Source organism: Mchenga conophoros, linkage group LG3, assembly GCF_057382185.1.
Source record: "Mchenga conophoros isolate Kocher_MC1m ecotype Shallow Benthic linkage group LG3, M_conophoros_male_GT1.1, whole genome shotgun sequence".
Taxonomy (NCBI): Eukaryota; Metazoa; Chordata; class Actinopteri; order Cichliformes; family Cichlidae; genus Mchenga; species Mchenga conophoros.
In genome coordinates, this window is record NC_140528.1 from 30,694,953 (window position 1) to 30,721,326 (window position 26,374).

The following is a 26,374-nucleotide window of genomic DNA, read 5'->3' on the forward strand; positions in this document are numbered from 1 at the left end:
AGCAATAAGAATCATTAATAACACTGGCTTCAATCAATCTGAGATAGCAAAAACCAAAAACAGGAGGGTTTGGAGAGGTGTGCTAACATGTGGCTGTCATACTCTATGCCCTACTGGCAGCGCTAAATAAATGCCGATTAGTGCATCCAATAGCAAAGCAACTATCTGGCATTTTGGTTCAGTTCAACTGAAAGACATTCAAAGGATGGCTAAAGACATTACACATACACAAACACATGGAAACACTGGAAACCTGTTTTTGGTGCAGCAGCGGTCCCAGCTGCTCGCCTTTATCTAGACTGGGTTGGCTGCTTATCTCAGTATAATCAATGTTTAAAGTTCTCAGTGTTTCTGTATTGCTTTGTATAGGATCTCCCAGCATCATCACTGTGCTGTCCAATCATTGTGTGCGAGGTTACCCTTATAGTGCAATGTGTGTTTGCACAAAGAGAAGCATGTGTGTCAAATATAAATAAGCACAGAACAGAAACAGCTGCTCGTTTCTTCTGTTTAGAGTCAAGTTAGTGTTTTGTGTCTTTGTTTGAGGCCTGATGTCGAGCAGAGGTGTGTGTAACTGCACTGGTCTGTTATATGTGTGAAGTGTGTGCTTCTCTTCAGCATCATCTTTGTCACTGCTGATTCCTTTGTGTCATCATGTGTTGAGAAGAGAGAACAGTTATAACTGAGGAGCAAAAGGAAGCCCTGAAATCTGCATCCAACAAGGAAGTGTTGGCTCACCAGTGATCCCAGCAGAGCCACTGGTTTTCCTCCAGTTGTTACAGATTCAATGATGTTGTTCCTACAGAAACACGTTAGCATCTTTATTGTAGTAAAGTCTTGTAATGTGAAGATAGAAACAAGGCAGCAAACAGCTCCATGATCTGATCTTAATGATGTTGTTTTTATTCCTGTCTGTCAGAACTGGATTGGAAACTATCAAAGGTCTAAAAACAGCCTCGACCCTCCCACAGAGCAAACTTTACACACGTCATCTTTCAGCTACAATCTTTGTTGCAGGGATCTTCTGCCAAACAAGGCTGAGAGAAGATTTCTTACAGCTGTCATGTTGATGCTGTTTCAGTCTTTGGGCAAACACACTCATATATTAGGGCTGATATCAGGGCTGCACAAGTTCTTTGTGTTTGTGATCATGAATAATAGAAGTGTGCCTGTTGAAGATCATGTTTGCTGCATTATTATATGTCCTGTTATTGTTCTGTGTTATATTCAGCTTTCAGCATCCTTTCCCAGCCCCCTGTTACACCATCCATACAAAGCCAGTCTGACTGTGAGCCAATGTGTTTGTTTGTGTTGGATCAATAGATTTGACAGACTTGGTTCATCCAGAGGGAAACAGTCCAAATTCAGATCTAATGAAATGATGGAGGCTGTTTCCTACCACGGTGCTGATGTGTGACTAACAAGGCTCATGGTCTCCAGCAGACAAGCGCCTGGAATGAGGTGAGCTGAGTGTTGCTGTGGTGGGTCTGTGCCCACGTCATGCATCAGGATTCATATTGGCAATAGTTCATATCTCTGTTCTTCAGCCTTCATCACAAAGCTGTGAAGGAAAAACAAACATCTAACAGGATTTGATGGATGCAAAGTCCACTGAGCTCTTTGTCATTTACAAACTTGTCCAACCAACAAGAGCACAGATGAAAAACACAGTGACAGTCAAAGGATTTTGCCATATATGAGCATAGATTACTTTCATATAGATTTTCAATGCAGGCTTTTGGTGAGCCGCTGGGTTCTGTCTAATAATCATCTCAGCATTTTACAATAGAACAGCTCTTTATTAGCTCTTCATTTATTGTTATTGGACATGAAACAAGGAAGCTGTGTTTCTCATTGGATGTTAGTTTCATGTTCATCAGGATCATTTTCTAAAGAGCTGATATTGAGACCATTTACTGCACTGGCTGCACATCCTGTCTACATTTCTCTGTGTGTGCTGTGTTTGTCTTTTCATATTTCTCCATATTAATACAAACAGTGAACAGCAGCAGATCTACTCTTCATCTGTTTTAGGCCCAGTGAAAGATATGAAGCAGAAATGGTGTCATTAGGAGAAGAAGAGGAGAACAAGTCCGGCGAGGAGGCAGCAGCTCTTAAAGATGAAACACAGCAGCTCAGCCCTGAGCTCAGAGAGCTGCACATGAAAAGGCTCCTCAAGCAGATCATGTCAGAGGTTTGTCATCAACAGGAGGAACTGTTCACATCATAGGATGAAGATGCTGTCAGCTGGATGAAGAAGGTTATTTAATGGCAAACGTTCACATTGAAGTCAAATTGTTGTCGTGTTGAACTACGGAAGCATAGAGCTGCCACTCAGGCAAAAGAAAAATACAAGTGTATCACGTTATAACGTGAAAGGTTTATTGTTCTAACAAGATACTTTTCCTGTTTGTACAACATAATATCACGTTATTACAATATACATAATCATCACGTTCGTACAATATAGGATCACGTTCATACAATATAAATATTATATTGTACGAACATGATAATTATATTGTACAATTATATTGTATTAGTTTGAACCAATCCTGTGTCAGCTGCAGCCACATCATTGCAAACGCATACAAATGGGTGCGTTCCTGTTTAGACCTGCTCGCTGTCAGTGGGCTTCATTCCATTTCAGACTGCCGGTGGTCGGCTGTGATCTAAACTCAACATGGCTCCTGTGTTAGAAGAGACGATGATTTTAAACTTTGCACATTTAATCGTTTCTTTCCAACACTATGGAGCTACCAGCCCAGTATATGTAGCCCACAGTAGATGGAGTTATCAAGCTGACTGACAGACATTTCTCATGGCTCATGTCCACAAATGTCTGGCTGCATATTTTTATCATCTATATTTTCCAGTCTTCATACAGCCTATATTTCATATGAACTCCAATCTGCCAGCTGCCATCACGTTTTCAGGGTTCATTCAGTGTTGTAAATGTAGGACAAACAGCAGCACATGTTCGCTAAATGTTTGCAGTCATTTTAAATGAAGCTGATACTACATGAGACATTTTCCACATTTATTGTCTTTGAACAGAGAATAATAAAGCCATCAAACATATACAGACTTGTGCAAATACAAACTTCTGTGGTGCATTTGATGACCTGCAAAGGAGAACAAGTCAGGGTTTTCAGCCCTAACACAACCTCTTTGTTCTCAATACAACAAAACCTTAAAAGGCTGATATGCAAGTTTGCATGAATCACCAACACAGTTGTATTTTTTTCTAGTATAGTTATAAATAAGGTGATAAAATATCTGCTCACTGATTAGATCCAGTATCTATTAAAGATGAACTGCGCATGTTGTTAATCTGTGAAGAGGCAGAAAAGCATAGGCGTGGTGTCACAGTTTGAAAAGGTAAGAATAATGTCTTTTGATTCATCTACGTGGAAATATAGAACCAAAAACCAAACAAATAATACAACCAAATCACTCCCAGTTTATTTACAACATTTGAAACATACAGTGTAGCTCAGTCAAAACACCCCAAGGCCAAGTGAATGTGCCGAGAGGGAAAAGATCATGATTGATGATTTATTTAAACTCATAACTGGGTGCAGCAGCTGAGCTTTAACCTGTGAGCTGCAGCTTAAGACTCTTTTATAGTTCCGTGTTTAATGTTTAAACTGTTTATGGCTGCAGAGATGCCCACAGTCAGGCTGTATACTGTTGAAATGTTATATACAGTGTGGCAGCTGACCTTTGACCTTTAACCTGCGAGCTTCAGACTCATTGCTGGTGTGAGGTGTTTAATACTATTGAAGCTTGCAGACACACCCACATCATCTGATTTGTTCTCAGGGTTGTTCAGAGTGTTGGAGCAGAAACCTGCTGCAGGTTAATTATTGATCAAATTAATATCACATAAGGTGCAGCAGCTGACCTTTGACCTGTGAGCTTCAGACTCTTTGCTGGTGTGAAGCGTTTAGTGTGACACAGCCTGCAGACACAGAGGACTGATGACGGAGGAGAAGCAGAGGATTTTCTCTGTTTCTACACAGACCTGGTCCAGACAGCAGAGAGCTGCAGAGTGAAGACGTTCATGGGAAGAAGCTGAGTAAGTTCAACATCCTCTTTTATTCCTGGATCAAGAAGTGACGCCGGTGAATATCTGGTGTTTAAATTATCTTTGACTCAGTCTGCTGACGTTTGTTTTAGAGAGAGAAAGAGATTTCAGATTAACTGAACAGATTCCTCCTGCTGCAGCACTAAAGGACAGTATAGGTGACCGCGCTGATGCCTGTTCATAATTTACCAAAGTTAATAAACTGTTGGCTAAATGTTCTTGTTGTCAGAGGTAAACAGAGGTGACAGGAGCAGGTTTGACACTTCATTTAGAACCTAACTGCTTCGGTATCTGATTCCATGGTTTAAAAGGAAGCGAATCATTCGCGGGATTTGTGGAGTGTTTTGATGGTGACAGATAGCGAACCACTGATATTTCTACTGAGAGATTTGGAGCCAGCGAGGAATAGAGGAGGTTCTGTTGTGTGGGAGTATTTTGGGTTGATTTTGGTCAATCGGGTGGGTTTTCCAGCTTTGTGTTCTGGCCGTTTGCTTTTGTTTTGTGCGTGTTTATTTTATCTGAAAACGGGAAAAACTTCAAATGTCAAAAATCTGCTTCCATAATATAAATATCATTAAATAACTTTAGAAAGACTTCTATTTGACTCTTTAAATTTAATGTTGTAAAAAGATATATTTTATGATTTAAATAATCTTAAACTGTTAGTCTGCAAAATGTGCAGCAATTGAATTTCTTTATTCTCTTTAGCTGATAGTTTGTGGGGCCCAGGTAGACTGTATAACTGCATCTCTACCAGTTTCTCTGCACTCCAGCCTCTTCTGTTCCATGTGAGGGGATTTTCCTTAATGCAGGAGAAATTATCTCCACGAAAAGGAACAGGTTCGGCCATCGCACAGTGGAACAAATTCTCTTCTTAAATAAAAATGAAAAAGGGTTACCTTAAATGCATCATGTTTTTAATTTGCAAGTTCATAAGCATTTTCCGTTTCCATTTCACAATCAATTCTACCCCCAGGTCAAAAATATGTATAGGAAAATTACCCTAATGTAATATTATTTATAAAAATACCCGTCTAGCGATTAACTGCATGAGTACATGGAGGCGGGACCTCACAGCAGAAGCATACTCCACAATGTGTTGTACATTATTATATGTATATATATGTAACGTGGTATTTTCCAATTATTGTATTTACCAACATCAAGAAGTCGCAAGCAAAGAAAGACCACACCATGGTGCATGTTTAAACAAGAAGAGTTTACTGGTCAAAACTATTTATTAAAGAAATAAACAACATTTTTGTCACCCCAAAAAAATACACGTTCAAAGCAACACAACGGCGGCCCAATATCAGCAGAATTGCTTTATTTTATAATAAAGTTATTTGCTGTGCAGCAGTTGAAATACTGACAAGTATAGCTGGATTATTTCTTTTAACTATTTTAAACCAGAGGCTTCAGAGGCAGGTTCAGCAGCCTCTGCACTGCTGTGCCATCAGTCTGTTGGACAGTATTTGATAGATTTCATCAGGGAAAAATGAAGGAACATCAGCAACTGGTCAGAAACACTTATGCTTTATACATCATGCTTTTCTTATGCAACATCCTCACATGAATCATGAAACTTGGACAACATTTAAAGTATCGTAGCTCTGTTGCTACATTTACTTACTGTTGTTTTAATGGTAATAGTCAAAGTGTGATTGGTGATTTGTGAACAGCAGAAAGGAGGAAAGCACTAATGCTGGCACAAGGGGCCACATGCCAGTGTACTCCAAGTGCCAGCCTGGGTAAATCAGACTGAAGATGGACTCATGGGATACTTACTGAATATGATTTTGAAATATCATAGAATCACTACAGAACAATTACCAAACTCAACTTTGATATTTGTATGCAGCAGCAGCAGCAATGACAGAGAAATCATTTCTTGAAGAAACTATGATGTTCATTTCTTCACATTTGACTTCAAATGTCACAAATCGAGTATTTCAAGTCCATTTTGGGGGTTTTGATGAGTTAAATCAATGAACTGGATCACTGATTAGAGATCATACAGTTAAATGTACATTAGAAATGGTCCAGCAGTACAACAGCTAACACATGGATGTGAATGATTCCACTGTGAAAGTTCCACATGAATTGTGGGTAACATGCAATAATGTTTGCGCTAACATAAGATCTAACCACAGACTGAACAGCTGACTGAGGACATTTATAATCTGACCTCACATAAACACATGTTCATCAATGAATTATTGTCAACGTTTATCATCTGCAGTCTCTCATGTAGAGTCCACTCTGCTCTTCCTTAGTCTGCAGCTCCGCCTCCTCAGCCCTGAACCCGTCTGATTGGCTGCTCTGCTCTCACTTCTCTCTGTATTTGCTCTCATTGGTTCCCCACACTCTGGACTCTGTTCAGCTTTTTATTGCAATGATAAAGCCGTTAAAAAAGGAGCTTCAAGATCTTCAGCGCAGAGGGATCATTACACCAGTAGAATGCAGCACAGACTGGATCAGTGGGATGGTTGTGGTCCAAAAGCAGAGTGGGGACTTAAGGGTGTGCATAGATCCAAAACCCTTAAACAAAGCCCATACTACGGAGCCACTTCCCATTGCCCACCATTGAGGACATTTTGCCAGATCTGTCAAAGGCTAAAGTGTTCTCTGTCTGCGACGTGAAGAGTGGATTCTGGCACGTGAAACTGGAGGAGGAGTCGAGCTACCTGACAACATTTTAGACTCCGTTTGGACGCTACAGATGGCTGAGGATGCCAATGGGGATAAGTCCAGCTCCGGAAGTGTTCCAGAGGAAGCTCACACAAGCTTTGGATGGTCTGGCAGGGATCTACATCGTTGCAGATGGTGTGCTGATCACGGGTCAGGGGGACACAGATGCTGGAGCAGTACGTGACCATGACGAGAAGCTGAGACAGTTTTTGACTCGTTGCAGGCAGAAAAAACATTAAGTTAAACGCAGACAAATTTAAACTTAAATAGAAGCAGACTACGTACATTGGACATCAGCTGACATGCAACAGTCTGAAAGTAGACCCAGAGAAGGTTAGCTCTATAGAACAAATGCCCAGACCTACAGACGTGAAGGCAGTACAGAGACTGTTAGGTATGGTGAACTACTTAGCAAAGTTTTGCCCACATCTGTCTGACCACTGCGACATATTGAGACAACTGACACACAAAGACAGTGAGTGGAACTGGACAACTCGACATGAAGACGCATTCCAGAGACTGAAAGAGACTATAGCAGAGGCTCCAGTCCTGAAATACTACTGCCCAGAGGAAGAGCTGACAGTACAATGTGACGCTTCTGACAAAGGGTTAGGTGCAGCACTCATGCAGACGGGTAAGCCTGTGGCTTTTGTGAGTAGAGCACTTACACGTACAGAGCAAGGTTATGCCCAGATCGAAAAGGAGCTTTTGGCTGTAGTTTTCAGCATGGAGAAGTTTCATCAGTACACATATGGTCGTAAAGTGGTGGTACACAGTGATCACAAACCCTTAGAGACCATTGTAAGAAAACCGCTGTTGAGTGCACCCAAACGGTTGCAAAGGATGCTTATGCGCATTCACAAATATGACATAGATGTGGTGTATGTGCCAGGCAAAGACATGTTATTAGCAGACACGTTGAGCAGGGCATATCTTCCAGAGTGCTCACCACAGGGCTCCATAGAGGAGGAGACCCATCTCACCTGACAGACTAAACAGCATAAGGACTGCTACACAAGAGGACAAAGCACTACAGATCCTCATAGATACAATTCACAGAGGTTGGCCGACAGACAAAAGAGACACTGACGGTGACATCAGACCATACTTCTCATTCCAGGATGAACTGAGTAGTCAGGATGGACTTGTGTTTAGAGGTGAACGTGTTGTTGTCCCGACTACCATGAGACAGGAGATCATAACTAGACTACACTCGACACACCTAGGTGTAGAAGGTTGTCTAAGGAGAGCCAGAGAGTGTGTGTATTGGTTAGGCATGAACGAACAAATTAAGACTTATATGACTAAGTGTGACATCTGCAGGTCAGTTGACTACAGACAGCAGAAAGAGACTTTGGTCTCACCTGAGATCCCGACTAGACCATGGGCTAAGGTGGGCTCAGACCTGTTCATGTTTGACAACAAGGACTACCTTATCACAGTGGACTACTATTCAAACTTCTGGGAAATTGACTATCTCCCGGAAACTAAGTCCAGCACAGTGAATAGAAAGCTGAAGGCTCACTTTGCCAGACAGGGCATCCCGGACATTGTTGTTTCAGATAATGGACCACAGTATACGTCCGGTGAGTTTCTGAGATTTAGTCGACTGTGGGATTTCCAGCACAAAACGTCTTCACCAGGTTACCCCCAGAGTAACGGGAAGGCTGAATCAGCAGTGAAGACAGCAAAGAGGCTGCTGATTTTCAGCTTTTCAGACCTTTGTCTGGGTGCTAATCCAGCTGTGTGTGTTTGTGATGACAGTAAATAAATGTCCTTTTTACTGCATTAAAGTGATGACTTCAGCGCTTTGACATGGATGGCAGTGAAAGCAGGAAATGACAAATGTAGCACAGCAGCAGCGTTTAACACGTATGAGCTGGAAACAGAAACTCTGGTATGAACATCAGTCATAGAACAGCTTACAGCGTCTTTTGCTCTGCTACAGTTTAGATGGATTTGCATTAAAGAGGCAAAGAGACTAAAATCGTTAGGGTTAGGAGGTCAAAAGTCAGAACTGCTGTGGGTCTGAGGGCAGCTTCACGCTGGAGAAGGATGGAGTCTGACCTGAGCCAGTGTTTGACATGAACGCATCAGCATTGCTATCAGTGAGCCCAACAACAGCCGTTAGCATCATTTCAGTGTTTCAGTCATTTAAAAACACTTCCTGTCACTGTGGTGGTTACAGTGACATCATGCAGTTTGTATTTTCACCTCCAGAGGGCGACAAATCAGCACAGACAGAGAGCTCCATTCAAACTTTGCTGCCATCAGTAATAATGCTTCAAATATAATCATCAGTGTTTGAGCAGTTATGATATCAGGGACAATCTAGACATGTGTGACAATACTGAACATGTCACATGACCCTCCTTAAACTGCACTTTCATTCATGACTTCAACATGTTGAAATGAGCTTGAAGAAACGTCAGTTTACTGCTGAAATATTCAACCGCTGCAGGAAAAAGAACAACAAAGTGATGACAGATGTTTGTGTTTCAAACAGGAAAACCAACAGAAAAAAATCACAACCTGTCAGAGATTAGGGAGTTTCCGAGGTTCACCTGAACGCAGCATATAGGGTTTCGATGGACCTGAGTGTCCTCAAACGCCTCTTTGGGTGTTTCTCCTTCTTTCCAAGATTCGTCTTTCCTGAAATTCGTGGAGCTTGTTGTTGGTGTGTGTGTTTGAAGAAACTGTAAGTTTGCTTTGTTTCCTCCTTTAACAGTTTGTCTTTAGGAACTTTACTGTTTGTTCAGCTCACGTTTGGTTTCTTCACACAACAAACTGTGTTTTTATTTCTGTTCTCTCCATTAAAGTCAGCGTGTAACGTTTTCCTGGCTAACAGGGACACACCAAACGAGCAACAGCTAATGGAGAGAGTCTGAGCTCCGCTTTTTATATTCACAGAGACAGCGGGAGATAGTCAACTTATTATTATTATTATTTTATATCGTTATAGCTTATATTTAGATCACTGACCTTACTCACTCACTGGCTTAAAACGACTGCGTCATAAACTGTTGGCTCTGTTCCAACAGCCTATTCACTCCAAAGCAGAGACAGGACTGTGGAGCAGGGTTTGCATTTCAAGTGTGACTGACTGGATTATGCTGGGCAGACACTGGGCGATTTTTGACTCATTTTGAGCCGATTTTTCAGTCGTGCGACCGTTTTGGTGATCGGCCCGAGTTTCGCCTTCATCGTGCGTCGTGCATCGTGTAGTATACGTGGGGTAGCGAGAAGCGATTAACACCTCACGACCACCTCCCGATCATCAATCGCTTGGTCATAAAAAATTAAACCTGTTTGAAATCCTGTCATGAGCGTGTCACCGCAGCATCTCACACTGCGCACGCGCAAAAACAGAAATGAAAGTGAAAAGACGGAGCAGCACGGCAGTGCGGCGTGTGATCTGGACACAAGAGATGGAGGCACAACTTGTAGGACTATGGCTCATCCGAGCCTTTTCGATGTGTCCTCACAAAATCATCACGACCACAACAACCGTGAAAATAATTGGATGGACATCGCTGCTCAATCACAGCTGATCAATGTTTTTCATTAGTAATTTAGCAAAGTTGATGGTGGTGGCGTGTCTGTGTGAGTGAAAGACAGAGAGAGCGAGCGACAGAATTTCTGTTATAACCTTCATGTTATGGAGGCACAGTGTGAGCACTCAGGTCGATCAGAGCATCGGGCGGTATAGTGTGAGACCTGCATCGGGACCTATGAACTTCTAACCCCTGCGAGTCAATCTTACAGTTCGAGCAGAAGCTGAGACTGAAAAAATCGCACAGTGTCTGCCCAGCTTTAGACGAAACAAAAGTTGCTATATTTGACTTAATGTGTTTGGTTAATCACTCAAACTATTTAGAAATGATATGCACATCAGTAATCAATTTTAATTTTAATAGACGTCACAATAAAGTTTTGCATTTTTTCTTAAGGGGAATTATATTTAGAAAATATTTTTACATTTAAAAATGACATTGTAGGGATGTAAAAGCATTGACTTGTAGAATAATGTTATGGCATCTATTTGAATAGTAAGACTCACCAATAAAAGACACTTATATCTGTACAAATTAGACATAATTTGGGCCAAATTACAGATGTTATTCAGTCTGTGTATTTCAGTGTAAAATAACATTTGTTAACATGTAGATTTTTTGTAAGTTTTTCTTTATTAAAATTTGGGGAATTAAACTGAATTGAGTTCTGTCCTTTTTTCATAGGACAGATATATTTTTGTTGAAACAGAACAACAGTTACTGTAAAAATGAAAGAAATGCAGCAAACAATTGATTTGGGGATTATATTTTGTTTTTTCACCTCTTATGATCTTGCATTTACTTAATTCAGAATAGATCCATTGTTTCTAATGAATGTTAAAAAATACGAATGCAAGCTCTGTTTGAATGGCGGAGTGACTCAGATGGTTGGATCCAGTTGTGCTGAACGTTCTTTATCCACTGCGTGATAATCCTGACAGTATGGACAAACATGTATATCTCTGTATTTTTACAATTCTGGAGGTTTCATTGTATGTAACAGTGCTGCTATGATCGAATATTTCTGCACAACTGGGCTGTTTGAATTTAAAAAAAGCTGAGAAAATGCACTTTAAGCTCATGGTCACTGTAAAACTGTAACATAAATATAGTTTGGCTAAATAGCTGAACTATTAAAAACTGTGTGGTATTGGTCAAATGTTCTAAGCTCTAAGCTGCATTTCAATGTTAATATCACCCAGTAGTTTCCCGTGTGAGTACATGTAGTTAATAGCAGTTTAAAATAAGGAGTTTGACTTAAAAAGACTTTGATCAGTGTTTCTACAGCAGCTCTGAGAACCTTTTTTTCTAAATCCTCTAAATTCCAGATCTCAATCATCTTTATGTAGCCTGTTGTACTGTTCATGGTCTCAGTAAAGTTTATTTGAAAATAAAAGAGACTGAAGTCATGCAGAAAACTGAAGAGGCGAAAGTCCCTCTGTGTGCTGTATTCAGGATCAACACTCCTAGATTAATTCAGAAATTAATCTAATCTAAAATCTCCTCCTCCCACCTGTCCTGCTTCAGGTGGAGTCCCGCCTCCTTCCAGGAAGCCGCCCACCTGTGTGTCCGTGTTTAGTGTCCAGGTGTGGAGCTTGTTGTTGGTGTGCGTGTTTGAAGAAACTGTAAGTTTGCGTTGTTTCCTCCTTTAACAGTTTGACTGTTTGTCTCTGTGATGTTTGGACCTGATGTTCAGCTCTTATTTCAGGACAAACTTTGATCACTCTTGTGTTTGAAGACAAATCCACATGATTATAGATTATTGATTGAATCAGACAATTTGATGAACAGCTGATGTTTCATTGATTTCTTTACTTTTTTTATTCGGAAGAAAACTGTCGTCTCTCCATTAAAGTCAAACACACAGCAGTGTATTTCTGTTTCCTGCTAGTCTTTTCAAAATAAAATATCAGTATTGTACCAGCACAGGCATCCTTTCACTCCCACTACCTCTGCCTGGCTGAATCAGCTCCTTGTTGGCGTTGGTGTTTAGTCCCATTCATACACTCATTCAGACTCTGCACAGTGATTTGCTGACAGACACACACTACTTTGTGGTTTCTTGGCTTCATTAAAACTGTGAGCATCATCTACAGACTGTGTGCTCTACCTCCTTTGTCACAGACTTTGGAGCTGGGCTGTGACAGAAATAGACAAAGGTTTTATGTCTTTACAAGTCAGCATGTAAACTTTCCTTCGCCTTAAACTCCGTCTGAGCAGTCAGACAGCATATTTTGAGTGAAGACATGAAGGTGTGGCCTGCGCGCGCACAGATATGCAAAGACAAGAAGCTACAGTTAATTCCAGTTTGAAGTAAGACTCTAAGATCAGTTTGTACACAGACAGTAAAAAGCTGCATTAAGATGAAGGAAAAGCTGTGAGTGAAGCTCCTCGTTCATGTGATTTGTTTTCATTAAAGGGACATTTTTTCTGCTTCCGTTGGAGACACTTTTACTCTGTGTTTGATGGAGTGTTTGTTGTTTCTGAATCATGAGCTGCAGTAAAGATGACTTCTGTTTATCACGTTCATTGTTCACATGTTGTTCAATGAACTTGACTCTTGCTTTAAAAAGGAATGCTTCTATTTTCCTTTTTGTCTTTTTACTTCCTCTTACTGTGAAAATCTGCCTCCTCTCCTCCCTGTCTCTTTTGTCATTAAGCTTGAGCTCTGACTCCTGATAGTAGCTCTGTTTTTCAGTAAGAGGTACAGAAGCTTGGAGTTTCATACTTGTTTGTAGATACGTGAATTTCAGTCAGCAGTACACACTACTGAGGATGGGAAGATGTTGAATTGTGAAAATGTGACAAAGCTCAGCTCCATCTTATTACATACAGGACTAATTACAGTATTTTCATCCATCTATCCATGCTACAATAGGGCGAGAGGCAAAGTATTTGCTAGATACACAGAAGTCAGAGCTCATCAAACACAGAGAAACAGAAACCTTCTCAGTATCAGCAAGCAGCTGAACAAACAGGTCAATCAGAAAAAAGAATAATAGGAAAACAATAGGGAGGACAAGAGTCCACAAATGAAGAGACAGTTCTGGGGGAGTGTCCAACAATGGTGCAAGACCAGGAGAGAGAGGCCAGCAACAGAGTGAAGCAATTCAGGGGACTTGGTATGGGAACAGCACTGGCTGAGGAGATGGGACTCCCTGGGAGAAAGACGAGGGAGCCAGCGGCAGACCTGTTCAGGGGACCAAAGGCCAGTATTGGAGTGCCCCGTTTACTGAGGAGGTGGCCAGTCAAGACAGCAGTGGTGGAACACTTCTGGTGATGCAGGCAACTGAAACCATCTGGAGGGTGATGGAAGTGAGTCTGAGAGGGCAGAAAGCTTGTGTGTGGGGCTGTTCAGCAATATACACAATCTCACCGTAAGAGCAGGGTCCTCAGTCTCGGTGGAGACACCCAGTGGCTGATAGTCTCTTAGGGGACCCTGGGCAGAGCAACAGTATCTTGGAAAGCAAGCACAGGTCTACAACTGGCAGTCTGTGAGTCAGCTGGCTCAGGAACACAAGAAGAGGTTTCTGGGACCCAACCAAAAGACAAAACGTTATGCAGGCCCAGACACAGGCTCTAGCTGCAGTGTGTAAAACCGACAACACGAGCCCCACTTTCACCTGGAAGAGATAGCTTGGGGCCCAGTGGTGGCAGGCTCTATATTCTCAGTCCACATCTCCACCAAAAACTAAGCTGTTGAGGAGCACACTGGGGAGCTGGAGAGTTGGACCTCTAAGGCTGGTGAAGAGCCAGCAGGCTAAGGGAGTGGCCAGTGAAAAGCTGAGCAATCATGGAGAGCTCAGATGAAGACAATCAGGCTCACAGGAGGAAGAAAGGTTCCTAGTAAACTTCAAATCAAATCTGCTGAAAATAAGTCAACATTTATTCAATACGTGGGAAGTTACAAATTTTTATTTAACATGTCTGTGCTTGTGTTATTTTATAAACAATTTTCCAAATGCTTTGTGGGACAAAACAAAACAAAAAACACAAACACCCCCAAAGGGTGTTTGGAGGTAGAAAAACACACGCCAAGGCAGAAACCCTCTGTCGTGGATTGTGGATGTGTGGCAGGCAGAGAGTGGACCCAGGATGCAGGACTCACAGATGAAAGTAAACCCAAAATCAAAGTTTTATTGGCTGGTAAAAGGTAGAACAAACAAAACCTTAATAATAACAAGGCGAGGCAGTGCTTGTCAAAAACTAACTTGCAAACAGATGGATGGACACTCTCACACCATAAAGGAGGACGAAACAAAACACAGAGGGAGACGCAGACCTTATATGGGGGGGGGACTTGGTACACTTGGGGAATACAGCAGAACAGAACAGACACACACAAGACAAGTGGTTGTCAAAAGAGGAAGTGAGTAACACACAGATATATGAACTTGACATTGATAGAAAGGTAAACAAACATAGAGACATGACTGACTGAGGAAACAAGATGAACTATAGAGGCAGACAAACCTTGTAGGTAGGTAAGAACACATGGAGGAAAGGCTGACGTCCACAGGAGACTGACAACAAGACACAAAGATAAGATGAGGACAAACAAGACACAAAAGGGAACCAAGACCATAAGAGCATGGAGAACAAAACTCAGAAGTAGCAGGGAACAATATAATACTCAAATAACAGCAATATATTGAACTAAAACACGAGTCATCTCAAATCCAATTTCCTGTTAGTGTGTGATCAGAGTCCGGGACTGAGAGCAGCAGCAGAGTTAGTTGACGGTGAGCAGTTGAATTCTGTGGATTACTGTGGATCCACTTCCTGATGACTAAAGGCAGCTTTTCCTGCCTCCATCAGTCTGTGGAGGAGGCGGAGTGGAGCTGCTGCTCTCCCCTCACTGACACAACAACAGCCGCTCGAGAGACTCAGAGATCCACTTGTGTTAAGGAGAAAGCAGGAGATATTATTATTATTGCTATTATTGATGTTATTATAGATGTAGCTTAGATATAGATTAAACACGTAGGCCTGATTTAAAATACTGCGTCACAAACTAACTTCATCTAAACAGAAACTCGTGTCAGAAAACACAGTTGTTGCTGCACTTGTTGCATGTTGGTAATAAAACTGACTGGATAACGCTGGTTTTAAAACAGTTTGTTTTGTGAAATGTTATATGATAAACCACATTGCTTGGCTGAATGTTTCGGTGTGGAGCAGACGGGATGATTTGGGTTTACGTGGGACTTTATGAAGTAATATTTAAATCAGATGTAGCACTGATTGAGCTTGCATCACAAAGTCTGTGCTCCAACAAAGGGTTTTCACAAGGAAAGGTGGCTGGTGCATTAGGTGTTGCATTTCTTATGTAATATTCACGGCATGAGACTGAAGAAAACTTATGTTCAGCCTCTAATCCTTAAACCATTTACAAATGGCTACATATCACAAACAACTGAATTAAAATAAGTCAGATGTTAAACTGCAACATGCAAAAACGAATTTTTCAGCTTGTTTTGATGACCAAGTACTTTGAAAATACTATTTGTATTAAAATAATAGCGATGATGTTGATGCACAATAAAGTATTTATACAATAATATGCAGCATCAATTTCTATCTGTTAAAAAAAGAAAGAAATTCACTTCAGTCAAACTGTAGATTTTATAGATGTTATTTAACTCTCAGTATTTCGGTTTGAAACAGGAAAAATTGGGGAAAATGCTCCGAAATACAAATTACAAATTAAGCTGACAAAGAAATAAAGTTGCTGATATTTGAAGAAAATGAGGATTTCAGTTGATGTGCACATGAATGATTTGTGTTTCCTCTGCAGGTAGAAAGTGTGTGTGAGCTGAGCAGCATGGATCAGTGTGAGGACAGAGAGGAGGGAGCCCCTCCCTCTAAAAGCACTCTGTGTGGGGAACATGAGAGCCAGACCAAAGCTCAGAGGTGAGATGACCATCTCTAACTGTCCATGACTCTTCTCCATGTCACAGCTCAGCACTCACATCACTGCTGCATCATTATTCACAGGAAGAAACGAGGAACTAAACATAAATCAATTATCTCCACTCAAAGGAAGTCACTGAGCGAGGAATCTATTTATTCTATAAAACGTATCCAACATGTACATTCATCAATAGTCCTGCACAGTGTAAATGACTGTGTTTACCTCTGGGTGGCGCTCTGTTCTTACACTGCCAACACTAGCTTGGAGTTTCCTTCTGCTCATGCTCATCCTGAAAACCTGTTTCTCTTTGGGATGATGAAGATATTCTAATTCTTCATCAGCTTCTCTGGCTGCAAATGAAAAACACAACTTTTCCTCTCCAGCAGGATCAAGGAGAGACCTGCTGGACGTGAACCTGGACCCAGCTGTGTGTCCGTAAAGAGTGACCAGTCTAAATATGACCTTATTGATTTTAAAGGACTGCAGTCGTCTGCTGCAGAGAGGTGAGCTGTTAGTAACATAAACTCTTTGAGAGGTGATTAACTGCTTGATGTAGTTAGAAATGTTGGATGTTGTCTTTGCTGGAGAGACTTTCCTATTTCTGATGTAAGTATAAGATGCCAAGTTTGCAGCTAATAACCCTTTGGGATCACCTTGTTGGCACGAAAATGCCATTTTATATGTTTTTGTGTTTTATGTGTATTTAAATCAGGGTGCTAGTAACAACATTCTCAGAGATACAAGTTAAAATTGGTTCTTTGTGTAGGCACAACACTTGTTCATCCATTGAGTTTGGCGCTTTTTTTAATAGGTCAGTGTTAAGTAGCCTAACCACCCCCGATGGTTCAAGGACTGAACTGAAACTTAAAAAGAAAAGTCAGAAAGGCCTTCTAAAAGCCAAAGTTATAATAAAGAAGCAAAATAAAAGCATCCATATCAAGCATCTTGTTACTAGAGATGGCACGATACCACTTTTTGATGTCCGATACCGATATCATAAATTTGGATATCTGCCGATACCGATATGAATCCGATATAGTGTTTTTTAATCAACAAAACTGTTTTTTTTAAATATCTTGCTGCATTTTGCAAGTCTGCAAGTTCATACTCAAGTTTAAAACAACAACTACACTAAAGCTATTCTGTTATACCTGTATACAAAAAAAATATTTCATAGTTCAGCAATACTGATCAATCTAATAAACTTAAACCTACACCATCCTCCCTATTCTGGTATTTTAAAGAGTACTTAGCGTAAATATTAAGCAACCTAACTAATAGGGTTCCAACTCCCAGCAACAACAAAAATAAATAAATAAAAAATAGGGAACCACCCCTCACGCGCCACCTCATGATGCTTAATCGACGTAATCAACCTTAATTTGATGCAGTGTGAAAAAAAATGCACAGAAATCAATTATTTTTCAAGAAATATTAAATAGATTCAACATCTTTCTTCAACAAAATTGCAGACTGCACAATTATTTATTAAAAGCTCGACATTTTAAATGAGAATAAGAAAGAAAAGTATGTCTTTGTGCCCCCTTTTCCCTGTTAATGCCCTATCGGCCCCCCTGGCTAAACTTTGCTAGATCCGCCCCTGCACAGTTACCAGCGTCAGCTATGTAGAAAAAGATCCTGGTGTAGAAAGTAATATTAAATAAATTCTAACAACAGCTTATCAAGCTTAAACGTGCTGCTGTTGTTCAGCCGCTGGTTTCCTCTTTCTGGTGCAAAGTGGGCCAAAAACAAACAAGAGAGACGGACTCGCGACAGAAAAGCCGATCAGCTGATCATTAAGCAGTTTCATGATTGAAGTAGCAGCAAGAAGAGGCAGTCGCTTGTTAAGCTTAACGTGGGAATGCTTTACAAACATTCAGAGATGGACTTACACACTTGCTTTACTTCTCTCGGGGATAACTTTGTCGGAGATGAAATGCCGGGTTGCTAGCGAAGCTCCACATGCTATCCAGACCACCGACAGGTCCCGCATGCCACAGCCGCTCTATCACGTGATGCATACTGCTCCGACGTGCTAACGTTCTGAGGCGAGTTACGGCGTGTTGCAAGTTTTGTGAGGTGCTTTCGTGATATTTAATGGATCGGATATCTAACCAAGATGGCGCCGCGTATGGATGCCCTGGTGCTTCAGTGCGTTACTTTTGTCTTGTTTTTGTGCATTTCTTCTGTGTCTGGGCACTCCTCTGGATATTCTTACACCAGAGAAGAGCTCCTTAACTGCTGGACTACAACGCCTGTGGATTTATTTCCAATATTTGTCGCATCTGCGGCAGATTTACTGCTGACTCTGATCAGGAAAGTGAGACGTCGAAAGAGAGGTAAGCGAGCCGGCGTACTCGTGCGTCTGAGGAGACGCGGACTGAGAACGGTCCTTCCTGGGATCTTCCTTTCTAATGTACGCTCACTCTGGAATAAGATAGACGAACTGGCCCTGATGAGAAGCATGAACAGAGACTTTGCCTCCTCCTGTGTCTTATGTTTTACGGAGTCGTGGCTCAGTGAGGACATCCCGGACTGCGTGCTCAAGCTGGAGGGCTTTCATCTGCTGCGCGCGGACCGGCAGGCTGCTCTCTCCGGTAAAACCAAAGGTGGAGGTGTCTGCTTCTACATCAATAGTGGCTGGTGCACAGATGTAACAGTGATTGCTCAGCACTGCTCTCCCTCTCTGGAATATCTTTTTATTCACTGCAAACCATTTTATTCTCCGCGGGAGTTTGCTTCATTCATCCTGGCCGCTGTTTACATCCCGCCAGACGCGGATGCGCAAGCAGCTCAGTGCGCACTCGCGGAGCAGATTCTCCACATGGAGCGGACATACCCGGACTCTCTCATCATTGCTCTTGGGGACTTTAACAAAGCCAATCTGAGCCATGAGCTTCCGAAATACAAGCAGTATATTAAATGCCCGACCAGAGAGGAGAGGACATTGGACCACTGCTACAGCACGATCAGCGGGGCCTATCGCGCGGTGCCCCGCGCTTCACTCGGACTTTCTTACCACGTCATGATCCACCTAATCCCCGCGTACAGACAGAGGCTGAAGCTCTCCAAACCTGTCGTGAGGACCAAAAAACTGTGGAGCAACGAGGCTGTGGAGGAGCTTCGCACGTGTTTGGAGACCACAGACTGGGACACAATGAAGGCTGCTTCTAACAGCTTGGACGAGTTTACGGACACTGTCACCTCCTATATCCACTTCTGTGAGGACAGCATTGTGCCATCACGCACCAGGGTGAGTTATAACAATGACAAACCCTGGTTTACTCCTAAACTCAAAAAGCTGTGGCTGGAAAAGAGAAAGGCGTTCAGAAGCGGAGACAGGGACTGCTACAGAGAGGCCAAGTACAGGTTCACTAAAGAAGTGGACATTGCTAAACATCAGCACTCTGAGAAGATGCAGCAGCAGATCTCAGAGAATGACTCGGCCTCTGTGTGGAAAGGTTTTAGGAATATAACAAACTACAAGCCTAAAACCCCCCACTCCACTGATGACTTGCTCTTAGCCAACACCCTCAACGACTTTTACTGCCGTTTTGACGAGCCATCAGGCAGCCTTCACACCTCCAACGACCCCAACAATAGAGGCACTTTGGACACTCATTCCCCCACCTCTCCCCCCTCCATAGAGCCATCACCACCTTCAAACTGTTCACCTGCAACACCCGCCCCCTCACCCCACACAAAAGAGGATTTCACACCACCTCCTCCGACCACAACTCTTCATATTCATGAAGCAGATGTGAGGAAGCAGTTTAGGAGTCTGAATGCTCGGAAAGCTCCCGGCCCAGACGGTGTGTCTCCTGCCACCCTCAGACACTGTGCAAACGAGCTGGCCCCAGTGTTTTCTGGCATCTTCAACTCCTCACTGCAGGCATGTCATGTGCCTGCCTGCTTCAAGTCCTCTACCATAATCCCTGTCCCCAAGAAACCTAGGATCACTGGACTAAATGACTACAGACCCGTGGCTCTGACATCTGTGGTCATGAAGTCTTTTGAGCGCCTAGTTCTCTCCTATCTCAAGACCCTCACGGCCCCCCTCCTGGACCCCCTGCAGTTTGCATATAGAGCCAACAGGTCTGTAGACGACGCCATCAACATGGCCCTACACTTCATCCTGCAGCATCTGGACTCCCCAGGAACCTACGCCAGGATCCTGTTTGTGGACTTCAGCTCTGCCTTCAACACCATCCTTCCAGACCATCTCCGAGGCAAGCTTTCCCAGATGAATGTGCCTGATCCCATCTGCCGGTGGATCACTGACTTCCTGACGGACAGGAAGCAGCACGTGAGGCTGGGAAAGAATGTCTCGGACTCCCGGACCATCAGCACCGGCTCCCCTCAGGGCTGTGTTCTTTCTCCTCTGCTCTTCTCCCTGTACACCAACTGCTGCACCTCCACCCACCAGTCTGTCAAGCTAATCAAGTTCGCAGATGACACCACCGTCATTGGGCTCATCTCGGACGGGGACGAGTCTGCCTACAGGAGGGAGGTTGAACGTCTGGTGTCCTGGTGCAGCCACAACAACCTGGTGCTGAATGCCCAGAAGACAGTGGAGATTATTGTGGACTTCAGGAAGCACACAGCCCCACTCCCCCCCATCATCCTGACTGACACCCCCATCACCTCTGTGGACTCATTCCGCTTCCTGGGTACCACCATCACCCAGGACCTGAAGTGGGAGCCCACCATCACCTCCGTCATCAAGAAAGCCCAGCAGAGGATGTACTTCCTGAGGCAGCTGAAGAAATTCAACCTGCCAACACGGACGATGATGCAATTCTACACTGCAATCATCGAGTCCATCCTCACCTCCTCCATCACCGTGTGGTACGCTGGAGCCACTATCAGGGACAAACAGAGACTGCAGCGTGTTGTGCGCTCTGCTGAGAAGGTGATTGGCTGCAGACTCCCATCTCTGCAGGACCTGTACACCTCCAGGACACTGCGGCGTGCAGCCCGGATCTCAGCTGACCCTTCTCACCCTGGACACAGTCTGTTTGACCTGCTCCCCTCAGGCAGGAGGCTCCGGTCCATTCGCACCAGAACCTCTCGCCACAAGAACAGTTTCTTCCCCTCTGCTGTTGGACACATGAACAATAACCGTATGACTGTCCCCGCCACTAACACATGACCCTACGCTGTGTTCACTGCATCATTCCATGTTTGGCACTGATCACCACCTGCACTCATGTATATATCTTTCTACGTAGCACTCATAATTCTTATTCTCATGTATATATCTCATGTATATCTCATGCACATATCTTTCTTTCTACATAGCACTTTAATTCTTATTGTCTGCACTGAAGCACCGCAGCAATTTCCTAATGTTGTAAACCTCAACATCTGGCAATAAACCCCATTCTGATTCTGATTCTGATCGGATTACATTTTTTATTTTTCTCCAATATCCGATCCAGTAATTTAGGTCAGTATCGGACCGATACCGATACGTAATATCGGATCGGTCCATCTCTACTTGTTACACACTTGTACCTACACTGACTGTGAGCTGAGCTAAAACACAGGTGACCTACACTAAATGGTGCACTTGAATGCATTCTTTGTGAACCACAGTTCTGCACTGCCCAGTACACGGCTACTAATGTAGAGCTTTGTGTTAATTGATAGTTTTATGAATATTTCCAGATTCTGCAAAGGAAAACAAACTAAACAAAAACAACAATTGACATGGCTCTTTCTCACTCACGGTGCCTTGTAAAAGTAGTCATACCCTTGAACCTTTCCATATTGTACAAACACAAACTTAAGTATATTTCACTGGGATTTTATGTTGTACATCAACAGAAATGAATGCGTAAATTAAAATCCATTTTTATACAAATACAAATCTAAAAAGTGTCGAATGCATACAGGATGTATGCAGCCCCCCATCCCTGAATCAGTACTTTTATTGAACCACCCTTGATTTGCAGTTAAAGCAAATCAAAGCTACAAAAGTTGTTGCGATAAATCTCTACAAGCTTTGCACACCTGGAGACCATCCATTCTCTCCCGCTTAACCTTATCAGAGCCTTATCCTCTTTAATGTGTTTTTGTTGTCTGTCAATAACACTAAAAAGTTTGAGCATACTCTTTAGTGTTATTGACAGAAACTGATACTAGGTTGTTTTAATTTCACATTTAGGATGTTAAGTTTTACTTGCATCCTTAGTGTAGTTTATGAGGTAACTTATTTAATTAAAGGTAAAATCCCATAAGGAGGAGAACCACCTGGCTCATACCTGAGGAGAAAGGATTTACTTCAATAAACTTTAAATACCCAAGCAAACCATTACAACAGTGCAAACTGACAAAACAAGAGCTGAAAACTATGAGAGCATAAAAATTCTTCAGCAAGCACTGACAGTTCTTAGTTGTCAGTCCAATTTCGCTGCAGGTAACTGCAAGTGACAAAATAAAAGGGCTTCATCAATTAGTGAGTTAAAATTACAAACTTATTTTGATGCAAAAAATCATGGGTACAAGATGAGCCTGACATCAACATGTATGTAAAAATGACACTTGAGATATCTTCTAACCTGTTTTGAGCATCACCTTGTCCCACGTAGTGGTATGGCCAGTTTTAAAGTTTACCCAGAATGCATTTCATGAAGTTTTTTTCCAGTTAATTATCAGAAAAACAGGTCAAACATCCAGGATACCAGTGCATGTTTCTGCTCCTCTTCATCTTAGACATTAAATTGGTGGAGTTTATTGGAACTGTAGTATACTACTGAATACTAATACTGGATAAAAATAAGTGTTCAGTCCAGGCTTAAATAATTCTTTGACAATGTTTTATCAGATGTATGGCTAGTACGTTGAATGTTTTAGTGACTATTGAATACAATGCAGGTTGGAAAGTGACTTTAATTGTGAGATGAGTTGTTTCTTACATGGAATAAAGCCATTACTGTTTTTAAGAAATCCCTGAAATAGCTGCTACTCATCAAACTGTTTAATTTCAGTTAAACCGTTAGTGATAGGGTTTAAATAGTTTAAATAGTTTCTTGGGAAAGGCTGATGAGCTCTACTGTCAAAGGCCAGTCCCACCAAATCGTAGAGCCAGATTGAGGCAGGATTTGTATATATAGACTGAGGACCAGAGGGGGAGTCTATGAGATGTGTCCCACTCCTGAAATGCAGATCAATTATCTCCACTCAAAGGAAGTCACTGAGCGAGGAATCTATTTATTCTATAAAACGTATCCAACATGTACATTCATCAATAGTCCTGCACAGTGTAAATGACTGTGTTTACCTCTGGGTGGCGCTCTGTTCTTACACTGCCAACACTAGCTTGGAGTTTCCTTCTGCTCATGCTCATCCTGAAAACCTGTTTCTCTTTGGGATGATGAAGATATTCTAATTCTTCATCAGCTTCTCTGGCTGCAAATGAAAAACACAACTTTTCCTCTCCAGCAGGATCAAGGAGAGACCTGCTGGACGTGAACCTGGACCCAGCTGTGTGTCCGTAAAGAGTGACCAGTCTAAATATGACCTTATTGATTTTAAAGGACTGCAGTCGTCTGCTGCAGAGAGGTGAGCTGTTAGTAACATAAACTCTTTGAGAGGTGATTAACTGCTTGATGTAGTTAGAAATGTTGGATGTTGTCTTTGCTGGAGAGACTTTCCTATTTCTGATGTAAGTATAAGATGCCAAGTTTTCAGCTAATAACCCTTTGGGATCACCTTGTTGGCACGAAAATGCCATTTTATATGTTTTTGTGTTTTATGTGTATTTAAATCAGGGTGCTAGTAACAACATTCTCAGAGATACAAGTTAAAATTGGTTCTTTGTGTAGGCACAACACTTGTTCATCCATTGAGTTTGGCGCTTTTTTTAATAGGTCAGTGTTAAGTAGCCTAACCACCCCCGATGGTTCAAGGACTGAACTGAAACTTAAAAAGAAAAGTCAGAAAGGCCTTCTAAAAGCCAAAGTTATAATAAAGAAGCAAAATAAAAGCATCCATATCAAGCATCTTGTTACTAGAGATGGCACGATACCACTTTTTGATGTCCGATACCGATATCATAAATTTGGATATCTGCCGATACCGATATGAATCCGATATAGTGTTTTTTAATCAACAAAACTGTTTTTTTAAATATCTTGCTGCATTTTGCAAGTCTGCAAGTTCATACTCAAGTTTAAAACAACAACTACACTAAAGCTATTCTGTTATACCTGTATACAAAAAAAATATTTCATAGTTCAGCAATACTGATCAATCTAATAAACTTAAACCTACACCATCCTCCCTATTCTGGTATTTTAAAGAGTACTTAGCGTAAATATTAAGCAACCTAACTAATAGGGTTCCAACTCCCAGCAACAACAAAAATAAATAAATAAAAAATAGGGAACCACCCCTCACGCTCCACCTCATGATGCTTAATCGACGTAATCAACCTTAATTTGATGCAGTGTGAAAAAAAATGCACAGAAATCAATTATTTTTCAAGAAATATTAAATAGATTCAACATCTTTCTTCAACAAAATTGCAGACTGCACAATTATTTATTAAAAGCTCGACATTTTAAATGAGAATAAGAAAGAAAAGTATGTCTTTGTGCCCCCTTTTCCCCTGTTAATGCCCTATCGGCCCCCCTGGCTAAACTTTGCTAGATCCGCCCCTGCACAGTTACCAGCGTCAGCTATGTAGAAAAAGATCCTGGTGTAGAAAGTAATATTAAATAAATTCTAACAACAGCTTATCAAGCTTAAACTTGCTGCTGTTGTTCAGCCGCTGGTTTCCTCTTTCTGGTGCAAAGTGGGCCAAAAACAAACAACAGAGACGGACTCGCGACAGAAAAGCCGATCAGCTGATCATTAAGCAGTTTCATGATTGAAGTAGCAGCAAGAAGAGGCAGTCGCTCCATATATCGCTTGTTAAGCTTAACGTGGGAATGCTTTACAAACATTCAGAGATGGACTTACACACTTGCTTTACTTCTCTCGGGGATAACTTTGTCGGAGATGAAATGCCAGGTTGCTAGCGAAGCTCCACATGCTATCCAGACCACCGACAGGTCCCGCATGCCACAGCCGCTCTATCACGTGATGCATACTGCTCCGACGTGCTAACGTTCTGAGGTGAGTTACGGCGTGTTGCAAGTTTTGTGAGGTGCTTTCGTGATATTTAATGGATCGGATTACATTTTTTATTTTTCTCCGATATCCGATCCAGTAATTTAGGTCAGTATCGGACCGATACCGATACGTAATATCGGATCGGTCCATCTCTACTTGTTACACACTTGTACCTACACTGACTGTGAGCTGAGCTAAAACACAGGTGACCTACACTAAATGGTGCACTTGAATGCATTCTTTGTGAACCACAGTTCTGCACTGCCCAGTACACGGCTACTAATGTAGAGCTTTGTGTTAATTGATAGTTTTACAAATATTTCCAGATTCTGCAAAGGAAAACAAACTAAACAAAAACAACAATTGACATGGCTCTTTCTCACTCACAGTGCCTTGTAAAAGTAGTCATACCCTTGAACCTTTCCATATTGTACAAACACAAACTTAAGTATATTTCACTGGGATTTTATGTTGTACATCAACAGAAATGAATGCGTAAATTAAAATCCATTTTTATACAAATACAAATCTAAAAAGTGTCGAATGCATACAGGATGTATGCAGCCCCCCATCCCTGAATCAGTACTTTTATTGAACCACCCTTGATTTGCAGTTAAAGCAAATCAAAGCTACAAAAGTTGTTGCGATAAATCTCTACAAGCTTTGCACACCTGGAGACCATCCATTCTCTCCCGCTTAACCTTATCAGAGCCTTATCCTCTTTAATGTGTTTTTGTTGTCTGTCAATAACACTAAAAAGTTTGAGCATACTCTTTAGTGTTATTGACAGAAACTGATACTAGGTTTTAATTTCACATTTAGGATGTTAAGTTTTACTTGCATCCTTAGTGTAGTTTATGAGGTAACTTATTTAATTAAAGGTAAAATCCCATAAGGAGGAGAACCACCTGGCTCATACCTGAGGAGAAAGGATTTACTTCAATAAACTTTAAATACCCAAGCAAACCATTACAACAGTGCAAACTGACAAAACAAGAGCTGAAA

At 41.8% G+C, this 26,374-nt stretch overlaps 1 protein-coding gene across 9 annotated transcripts in view; it reads left to right on the forward strand.

Moving 5' to 3' along the window:
- Nucleotides 1–3,942: 3,942 nt before the first annotated feature.
- LOC146578114 (protein NLRC3-like) overlaps nucleotides 3,943–26,374 on the forward strand; it is a 42,621-nt gene continuing 20,189 nt past the window's right edge. For 3 of the 9 annotated variants that reach the window (XM_085257365.1, XM_085257403.1, XM_085257419.1), the window contains exons 1-5: nucleotides 9,377–9,479; nucleotides 11,863–11,960; nucleotides 16,133–16,248; nucleotides 16,633–16,752; nucleotides 23,696–23,815. In XM_085257365.1, coding sequence (XP_085113491.1) covers nucleotides 16,160–16,248; nucleotides 16,633–16,752; nucleotides 23,696–23,815 — 329 coding nt within the window. In that variant the 5' untranslated portion in view covers nucleotides 9,377–9,479; nucleotides 11,863–11,960; nucleotides 16,133–16,159. Of the gene's footprint in view, nucleotides 4,082–9,376; nucleotides 9,480–11,862; nucleotides 11,961–16,132; nucleotides 16,249–16,632; nucleotides 16,753–23,695; nucleotides 23,816–25,359; nucleotides 25,373–26,374 lie in introns of those variants that run through there. The other 6 variants (XM_085257374.1, XM_085257390.1, XM_085257399.1 and 3 more) reach the window with 6 other exon arrangements.